The following is a 10,194-nucleotide window of genomic DNA, read 5'->3' as shown; positions in this document are numbered from 1 at the left end:
CACTATTGTTAGTCCTTTCCTGCTACTCAAAGGTAAGGACTCTGTGTCTAAACTGTTTTTTTATTTCATCGGGCATTGTATGATTTGTCAAAAGTCGACTTTTGAAAGGTCACTGGCGGGATATAACTTGCCAAACCACACCAAAAATGTGAGTTTTGCAATTAGTGAATGGGTCACACAAGTAGGGCTCAATGATGTACCAAAAGGTCAGTGCAAGCATTTTGCTTCGAACACTCTATTTCGGTAATATACCAGAAAAGAGAAACAATAACTGACAAAACCAAATAGTGCGTATGTGATGAGGGTCACACTAATGGTTTGTTAAGGGAGAAATGGCTGAAATCTAATGCACATGATGGCAGGGTTAGTAATTTGCCTACTGTTGTTGATATCAATACAAACCAAGTGCAGGTTGATAATCAATGGAAATCAAGTTAGGAGAACCCTCAGACCAAGATAACTCGGTACCAAGGACCTTTTTCCATTATTTTATGTGTAGCCCCTGGCCACACCACTTCACTTTTGGCTGGTATTTGCTTACTGTCTCTTGTTTTCTTTTGTTCTTAAACAAAATTACAGTATCGTACTGTCGTATTTACCTATGTTATTTGAGGAGCCAGAAATGCTACATTGTTAAAACATGTGGTTGTCAAACTTACTGGCGCGTGCTGCGCGAGCCTGGGCCTCGTGCAATTGCTGTCAGTCGTGACGTCTCAGTGTTCCATGATAATACCGTTGGCTGCTTGTCGGAGACAGTGGCAGATGGCGTTGCTTAGTTCAGCAGGATCGCTCGCTTTTCCGTTAATAAACAGGATGACATATTTATGCCATCTCCGTCCCATCAATCGTTTCAAAAGCCGTCCAATCATGATGACATCCGCAGTGACCACCTCTGGTAATTATCATATCGTAAGTGTGTCAACAAGTTGGTTGTAATCACCGTACAGAAACTGAAGTGGTTCCAGGCTGGGCAGTATAGTAAGGGGTATGCTTTCAAATATGGTTCGACGAACACAAATAACAGACTGTAAATACCCTCTAAATTTACAGGCTTATATTTCTCTTTTCAAACTAGTAACTTTCATAGACAGCTACAGGATTTATTTTCTAAAGCCCCTGGCAAGGCACGCAACAAGGTGCAAAGTCAACAAAATAGCCACCCAATTGAAAAGAACAAACCCCGAGAACACAAGGTAATAACTTTATTATATATTTGTAGACAGGTGCTAGAGCTCTGTGGAACTCTTTGCCCCCGTATACCCCTTTTCTTCATCTTCAAAGTCTGGTGTATGAAAAGCCACATTTGGAGGGCAGTTTTTCACATTCAGGCACACAAGTCTTTGTAAGGATGCAGTGTTTACTATATCGAAACCAGTCTTTCCCCCAAAGGTGCTGGGCTTCCAGTATGCCGGAGAGCAGATGGGGTTTCCCAAGAGTCCTTTGAGAGAAAATGGGGCTCCCATTTCTATTATACTCTCTCCAAAAATGGCATTTTCCTTAGGATTTTCTATCATCAACGCTGGAAAAAATTCCATCGCATCAATATGTCCATACACCTTCTCTAGTTCTTTTGACAACGTTTTTTCACCTGCATGAAACAAAGAGAATTTGTAATTAGCTTTTGTAGGTATTTGTGGTACCAACCTTTAATATTGGCGGACAAAAATTCAACATTTGGAAACCAAGGTACAGGTTTAGAGGAGACTGGCAATCAATATGCAAGATATGAGGTCAGATTCAGGAGCTGTAAAGCAACAGAGTGGTAATTTAATTCAGTAAAATCAGGAATATAATATAACAAAAAAAAACAACAACAAAAACAGTTGGGAGCAGCCGCAGGTTGTGCATAACTTATACACCAGAGATATTAGTGAGGCATGCAATTCACATCATGTAAAATATCACATATAAATAATAACTTACAAGGGCATTAATTTGCCTGTAAATCTAAATTATGTGATGTTGTGCGTGTGAGTGCACACACGTTTTACAGTTCAAGAGTATTTTCACCTTGACAGACATACACCAGTATGAGTAGGAGGTGCACATTTCTAGATTTAATTTTTCAAAAACAATCAATTTTTCGTCATTTCTCCCATTCGCTGCATTGGCATATGTATTGTAATGTAAAATACCGGAGTCTTGTATCTTTGGTCTGATTCTATCCTTCACCTAAGTAATTGCATTGGTATTGGGTTAATCTCCTCGTTCAATATCAAACTCCTATTTTGTGGGTGTATTTCAAGTTGCATACAGGGACCACTTGACTTTTCGCTTTTTTAGCTTGCTTACAGAGTTACCTTGCAAGATAGGTTGGACTTAAGGAATAATTTAAGCTATAACGTCAAATCTAGGTGTATATAATCCTAGAGTTTGAGTCTGAAACGCAAGTGACATATAAGCAAAATGCAATCATAAAAGGCGGAAGGATATTACACTGGGATGGAGAAAGTGCGGAGAAACAGATTGAGAGAGTAGGAGCAGTTGTACCAGATCATGACTGTTTGCTAACATTGGTATAATACATGGGAGCCTGCAATCCCTGTTCAGAAGCCAATCTCTAATTTCCTTATTTCAGTCGTAGTGACTTCTCTAGGCACATGCAATAGCCAAATCACCTAGCTGGTTAGCTGTAATAAGTTAATATGGTTGAGTTGTGACATCATAATGGCTCCTGCAAGAGACAATCAAGGTGAAAGGCAGGTCGTTCACAGGGCATAAATACTGCTGAAGTCTTAACAATTAGAACAAAAACTGGATTTCTGGCCTTCTGATCAGTTTTTCTAAAATGATCAACAGAAAGCTATTTATTGTAATGTTGATTTTTTTAACACTATGGGGCCCATTACGATTTCGGGCGGATCGCCACCGCCATGGTGGCGGTGGCGATCCGCCCGACAATCATGCCCGGCCGCCACTCATTTCCTTCCCGCCATATTACCATGGCGGGGGACTGCGGCGGACGTAAACACCGTCCGCCACTTTTCCGCCCCGATCGCCTTGCGGCCGGGGCGGAAATTTTTTAATATGGTGGCGGTGTCTATTAGACACCGCCAGCCATATTATGATGGGCTTGCAGACATGCCTTTCATGCGGAGACTCCCTGCGGGGGCCCGTTGCGGGCCCCCTGGGACTCTGGGGGGTGCACATGGGGGGTACCGTAGGTACCCCCCTGCATTTCAAAGTGCAACATGGCAGGCACCGCGCGGTGGCTGTCATGTTGTGCTTTGAAATGCACAACGTGCATTTTTACCATTGCGGCGGGTGGCGCTTTCAGCACCGCCCGCCGCAATGGTAAAAATACAGGATGCGCCCGCCAGTGTGGCGGGCGCATCCTAATGGCCAAGGTGGGACCGCCGCTCCTATGGCGGGTGGTCCAGTCTTGCACGGCGATGGCGGGCGGGCAAAGTCCGCCTGCCATCCTAATGGACCCCTATAAGTGAATACAGAAAATATAGAATCTCTCTGCCCTTTTCTACACTTTCGGCACAGCAGTATTTTTTAAATCTTGCTCGCATTTAACTGATATTAAGATCTATTTTGCATGGACATTATTAAATAATTTTTGGTGTGCTCAATTTCGCACTACTTTTATTTTTCATGTCTGCTGCCAAACTATCTCTTTCACCTGAAAGAGTAAGACAACACAGATTTAAGTGTTTGTAGGACCAGTGATGGTGTGACCATGTATTACAAGGAATAAAATGGTGTCTGGACAAAATGCCAAGTTTGGAAATATCAGTTGCAGAAATATCAGAGAATATTTTTTGAGACACAACAATATTGTGATGCAGAAATATCGTTGTCAAGAATATTGATTTTTTAGGTAAGTCATTTTGCTTTCAAGAAAATTGTTGTAAATATCGCTTTCAATAATATATTTGCAAACAATATAGTTTTTAAATTATCTTTATGTGTGTACGAATAGATATTAATTATTTGGGTTATTATTGTGTGTATAATTGATAATTATTTACATGTAGTTTTTAATGTTGAGATTTATAATTTATTATTTAATTATAATAGTGATTTATGTTTTCATAGCAGGTTGCTAGGTTAGTAGGGCTGTAGAGAGCAACTAAGGATAATTCATTTATTATTAATTAATTGATTATGTAAAATGTATAATAATGATATTTTTTTAAGTCATTTGTTAGGTAGGGATTAAGGGTGGGAAGTTAAATAAGTAACTATTAATGAATTATTTATAATTATTTACTTGATTATTCATTATCTACATTATGTAATTCAATTTTTGTAAGTTGTTAGATGTGCTTGGTTGGTTTGTTGGGATAGAGGGTGTGAAGTTAATTTATAATTAATAAATACCTTAATAAATACTTTGTAATTGATACATTAATAATGAATTGATCAATTAATGATTAACTTTTTATTATATTAATTGTGTTACATTTATGTATTTTAGTTCTATTTCTAGTGTGGGCTGCCAGGTTTGGAGGGCAAAGTGTGGTAAGTTAATTACTCAAATAATGTCCAATTTGTTTAAATTGATAATTCATTATTAAATGATTTAATAATTATGTTCATTGTTTATTTGTTTTCTAATATATATCATTTTTACTTTGGTTAAAAAAATAATGTTTATATTAAAAGATTTAGATTTTTATAAAAATGAATAGGGAAACATAGGGGTCGATTCCGATCCGGTAAAATTACTGTCTGTACGATTCGCATCCGGAGCCATCTCCGTACGACTCGTACACACACCGTACGACCCGACGAGTACGATCCGGACCGGGGTATCAGAAAGCGATTCATACGGTCCACGTCAGGTAAGGGCGATTTGTACGGAAAAGCGCACATTCACATACACACCGTACGGTGCGTACCCCCCATGATCGCAGGGGTATGCACCGTACCCCTGCGATCATGGGGGGTACGCACCGTACCCGTGGGGCGTTCCGTACCTGTTTCTGCACAAACTCTGCTTTTACGGTAGTTTTCAGCTCCCGTAGAAAAAGGTCGTACGGTGCGTACCCAACACGAATCGTACTTGCCGGGTCGGAAAAAGCAGCCGCGAACCGTACTTATGTCGCGTACAGCGGGTTCCGAGGGAGATTCGTACGGGGATTTTATTCGTACTGTCTCTGAACGATTCGTACGGAGTCCAGCTCCTGATACGAATCGTACTTCGTCGTACTACAAGGGACGTTGCAGAGTACGATTCGTACGGGAAAAACGCTCCGAACGGCTATTCGGAGCGCTTTTTACCGGAACGGAATCGACCCAATAATATATGGTATGTGTTTGAACTGCTGTTCCCACCATTGCATAGGCTGGAATGAGAATAGCACATTTTACCCCTCCTAAGTCCATGAGAATAGCACATTTTACCCCTCCTAAGTCCAACACTTTCCCAACTGTTGCACAGATTGGAATGGGAATAGTAAATGTTACCATTCCGAAGTCCAGCGCTTTCCCCACTGTTGCATAGATGGGAGTGGGAATAGGAAATGTTACTCCTCCAGAGTCCAACGCTTTGCCTACTCTTGCACAGGCTGGAGTGGGATTAGTAAATTTTGCATTTTCGATTTCTAATGCTTTCCCTACTGTTGCATAGACTGGAGTGGGAATAATACATTTTACTGCACCAGAGCCTAATGCTTCCCCTACTGTTTCACAGACTAGAGTGGGAATAGTAAATGTTACTCATCTAGAGTCCAGCACTTTCCCTCCTGTTGCACAGATAGGAGTGGGAATAGTAAATGTTACCCATCTGTAGTCCAACGCTTTCCCTACTGTTATACAGACCAGAGTGGGAATAGTAAATGTTACTCCTCTGGAATCTAACGCTTTCCCTACTGTTGCGCAGACTGGAGGGGAAATAATTAATGTTACCCCTCTGGAGTCCATGAAACAAGGGGGTGACAGAGTGCACACCGATTTCTTCCTTTTCATCAAGTAGTTTATTCTGTTTTTCATCTGTTTACGTGCAAGCCCAGAAACGTGGTCTGCCCAGAGACACGTACTTGTTGAACACTTGGAAAATGGAGCAAAGTAACACCCGAGTACCGGACGCACAGTATTGCTTCATGCATAAAAAGATGCCACAAATTATTCCAGTTTCACAAAGTTTTTATTCCAATTTCATCCAAAACTTCTCTTTATTCAGTACTTGTCCTTTTGTCCCATGAGAGGCACTTACGTTTTCTCTGGAGTCCAACACTTTACCTACTGTTGCACAGATCGGATTTGGAATAGTAAATGTTTCCTCTCCAAAGTCCAATGCTTTCCCTATTGTTGTACAGAGTGGAGTGGGAATAGTAAATGTTACTCCTCTGGAGTCTAAGGCTTTCCCTACTGTTGCAAAAACTGGAAATACTATGGGGCCTATTTCGATGTCGGTCGGAAAGCCTCTGACCTGTGGTTGGAGTTTATCCGAACAACATCTACGGTTTCACTTCTGACCGCCTAATTACAATGTAGTCGGTCGAAAGTGAAACCAGCTGGATTCTGACGGACTCAAGGAGCCCCTCGAGATTACGATGTTTGTTTCCCACAGGCTTTCAATACCGGCCTTTGCCCCTAGCAAGGCCTCCTTCTCCCTGTGGCCTCCTTTTGGGGACAGAGGGGGCACCTATAGTGACCCCCTGTTAATCCCTGCATGGTGTGGAAGGCACTTTGAGGTGCCTGCCACGCAGTTTAGGGATTAACAGAATCTCCCATTTCTCTATGAGAGCTTGTGCTACGGGCAGTTTATGGCTGTAGCAAAAGCTCCCATAGAGAAATGAGAGTATACAACCGCATCATGTGGCTGATTACAACGCGGCTCGGAAGGCTCCAATCGATGGTCAGAACCTTCCGAGCCGCATTATGGTGTGCTGGTCGGATTCCTTTCCAACCGCCTCATTTTGATAAAGGCGGTTCGAAAGGAATATGACCGGTTATTCCGGCTGGCTTCTGACGAGCTCAGAGAGCCCGTCCGCCAGTCAGAATGCAGCAAGTAATCTCAAGGGCGGCTTGGGATTACGATGCCGGTTTCCAACACGGTTTTGATGCCAGTTTGTCCGACATGGTAACCATGCCAGAGAGCGTGTTTGGGAGCCAACAGCAGGGCCCACTTTGATGTACGGCCTCCGGTTGGTGGTTGAGGGTGCCCCCCTGTTGATCCCTGCACCTTGTGGCAGGCACCTTGAGGTGCCTGCCACGGGGTGCAGGGAAGAAAATGGGAGCATGCATTACGACCGGAATGCATGCTCCCTCAGTAACATATAGGAATGCAACTGAACAGTGTTCGATTGCATCCTAATGGGGCGGTCGGGACTGCCGAGCGGGTATAGGTGGGTCCCATGACTGATGCGGTGTCGGGCAGAAGTGATTCGGCCCAACATTGTAATGAGCCCCTATGTGCGGTCGCATTGTAATTGCAGTGTCAGGACTGCTATTTGTTTATATATAATTTTTATTTAAATTATAAAAAAAGCATTTTTAGTTTCTTTAAAAATTTAATTAATTTGCTAATTTATTACATGTTTTGCATTTGAGTTAACAGTATGTTTATATCTATACTTCTTACAGTGGTAAATAAAAAAACTCAATATAATGTAAAAAAAGGTTTTATATGTATATATATATATATATACGCTGAAGAGGCCACACCGGCCGAAAATGCATCCGCCATCAATCTGTGATTAAAGGCTCTGCCATTGTATTCCCCGTTGAGGCTCCTGCTTCTTTCATTGAGAGGAGGCGCTTTCTTCATATATATATATATATATTCACTGAAAAAACCATAGGTTATAGATCATATATAGTTAGGAATTAGCATTTACAAAACCTTGAAAATTCACTGAAAAAACCATAGGTTATAGACCATATATAGTTAGGAATTAGCATTTAAAAAACCTTATTTTACTCACACAAAACCATTGAAATTCCATATATAGTTAGTTGCACTAACTATATATCGCGCACCCGCAATCCACTGCTGATGATGTCACATATTACATCATTCATGACATGGTCAGTGACATCACTGATGACATCTCAAATGACATCACTGATGACATCATCCAGTGACTGTGTGTTTCTGAAAAGTTTAAATATGTTTTACATATTGAAGAATGAGTAGATGTAGAAGTGTCTGGATGAAGGATTTAGTAGGTGCGTGACTGACTGTATGAGTGAGTGATTAAATGTGTCTCACTGAGTGCATGGGTTAGTGACTAAACTGTCTTAATTTGTGCATCATTATGTCTGTTGTTCTGTAAACTGCTGCATGTGTTGGTCAGTAGCTATATGAGTAACTATATGGGTTATTGATTGATTGCCCAAGTATTTGTATGGGAGACTGAGTGTGTGTGTGGCTGGCTGGGAGGTGTGTGACTCTGTGCAGATCAATGTGTACTTGTATCAATGATTGTATAAGAGAGTAAGTATGTGTTAGTATATGTTTCAAAATGTAAGGTGCTCTATGTTTAACTGTATAGATTAGAAAATGGAAGTGTGATTGATTATTTACAGGACTGACTAGGTGTGTGAGTAACTCCATGGATGAGTGACAGAGTGTGAGAGTCTGTATAGGTGTATGAGTGCATATGATAGTGTTGTAAAGATGAGTGATTGTATGTATGAATGATTGTATGGGTAAATGAGTGAATGTGTGTGTAAACATAGGAATCACTGAGTGCGTATGTAGTAACTAGTATTGGTGTGTCAATGGTTTCAAAAATTATACTCTGTATTTAACACTGGGTGTAACAGAGGTTATATTAAAGTGTGAGGAGATGCATTGTATTGTCACATGAATGATATCATCAGTGATGTGGTCATTGATGTCAAATGAGATGTCATCAGTGATGTCATTTGAGATGTCATCAGTGATGTCATTTGAGATGTTATCAGTGATGTCATTTCAGATGTCATCAGTGATGTCATCAGTGATGTCATTTGAGATGTCATCAGTGATGTCACTGACCATGTCATGAATGATGTAATATGTGACATCATCAGCAGTGGATTGCGGGTGCGCGATATATAGTTAGTGCAACTAACTATAAATGGAATTTCAATGGTTTTGTGTGAGTAAAATAAAGTTTTTTAAATGCTAATTCCTAACTATAAATGGTCTATAACCTATGGTTTTTTCAGTGAATTTTTAAGGTTTTGTAAATGCTAATTCCTAACTATATATGATCTATAACCTATGGTTTTTTCAGTGAATTTCAATGTTTTTTTAATAGCAAATATCATAAGCTGTCGAATGTCAAGTACGTGGTAAGTGAAAACATTTTCGTGTTTATGCACACTGATCTGCTTTGAATGGTGCCCCCCCCCTCATTTCTATTAGGAGTACTCTCTCTTTGCACATAGTGAAGGGTAGTTAACGCAGGCCTTTGCCCCCGTTGTAATACGTCGTGCCTGCTTCTCTCTCCATTTGATTGATTGTTATCCAAGTATTTACTGTTTTAGAATTGGTTCTCTTTGGTTCATTCTCTATTTACAAACAAACACAGAGTCGCAATACTCTGTTTAGTCTTTGCAGATAACGAAAAATCGTGTAAAAAAAAAAAGAAAAGGAATCGAGCAAAATCAGTAGGCCACTAACGGGATCTCTTTTTGACCTCGCTAAAATAGAAACATTAGGAACAACCCCTCATGACAAATACAAAACTAGTGAAATGAACTGAACTCCACACAATGATGGCTGCAAAACAGCTCGGCTCCGCCACCCACCCCGCCCAAAATAACGATAAAGAGCGGCTGCCATGATTGGTTGCGGAATGGCCACGACGGAGCTACGAAATGGTACTGCTCTCATGCTAACCCCAGCTTCAGTCTAAAACATCCAGAAACACTGTAGACTACCAATTCGATCAGTTCCGGTAGCGCCCCAATGTAACCCGGTAGAGAAGAACTAGCCCTCCCCTCTTTGACTGATGGTTCTTGTTGCCTGTCCCTTCTGTTGTCATTTAACAGAACTATTTAGCCTGCTGAAAGGGGTTGTGTTCCGACCGCTGGTTGGTGGAGACATTTTGACTATATTCTGGACCTGCGTTGTCGCGTAATGCGTCATATGACGCGCCGCGTTAGCGCATCCGGAAGTCATCCGGGGCGCGCAGCGCGTAACGTAAGCATAACAAGTCATGTGACTTGTTAATAAAACTTTTCATTGGTTCATTTTACTTTTCTTATTCTAATGATGAAAGGCTTGGTCATATGACCTAAAAATTA

At 41.0% G+C, this 10,194-nt stretch overlaps 1 protein-coding gene and 1 long non-coding RNA gene across 3 annotated transcripts in view; one reads left to right on the top strand and one right to left on the bottom strand.

Annotated features, from left to right (window-relative positions):
• Positions 1-764: 764 nt before the first annotated feature.
• Positions 765-10,194, top strand: part of LOC144754428 (uncharacterized) — a 246,776-nt gene continuing 237,346 nt past the window's right edge. For both annotated transcript variants that reach the window (XR_013594722.1, XR_013594721.1), the window contains exon 1: positions 765-895. This is a non-coding gene — a long non-coding RNA (uncharacterized LOC144754428). The remainder of the gene's footprint in view (positions 896-10,194) is intronic.
• LOC144754427 (prostaglandin G/H synthase 1-like) overlaps positions 1,186-10,194 on the bottom strand; it is a 512,735-nt gene continuing 503,726 nt past the window's right edge. The window contains exon 12 of the mRNA XM_078642195.1: positions 1,186-1,588. Within this exon, the coding sequence (XP_078498321.1) occupies positions 1,227-1,588 (362 nt within the window). The 3' untranslated portion in view covers positions 1,186-1,226. The remainder of the gene's footprint in view (positions 1,589-10,194) is intronic.

Source organism: Lissotriton helveticus, chromosome 5_1 (assembly GCF_964261635.1).
Source record: "Lissotriton helveticus chromosome 5_1, aLisHel1.1, whole genome shotgun sequence".
NCBI classification, from domain to species: Eukaryota; Metazoa; Chordata; class Amphibia; order Caudata; family Salamandridae; genus Lissotriton; species Lissotriton helveticus.
Note: the sequence above shows the minus strand (reverse complement) of the source record. Positions and strands in the feature narration are given on the sequence as shown.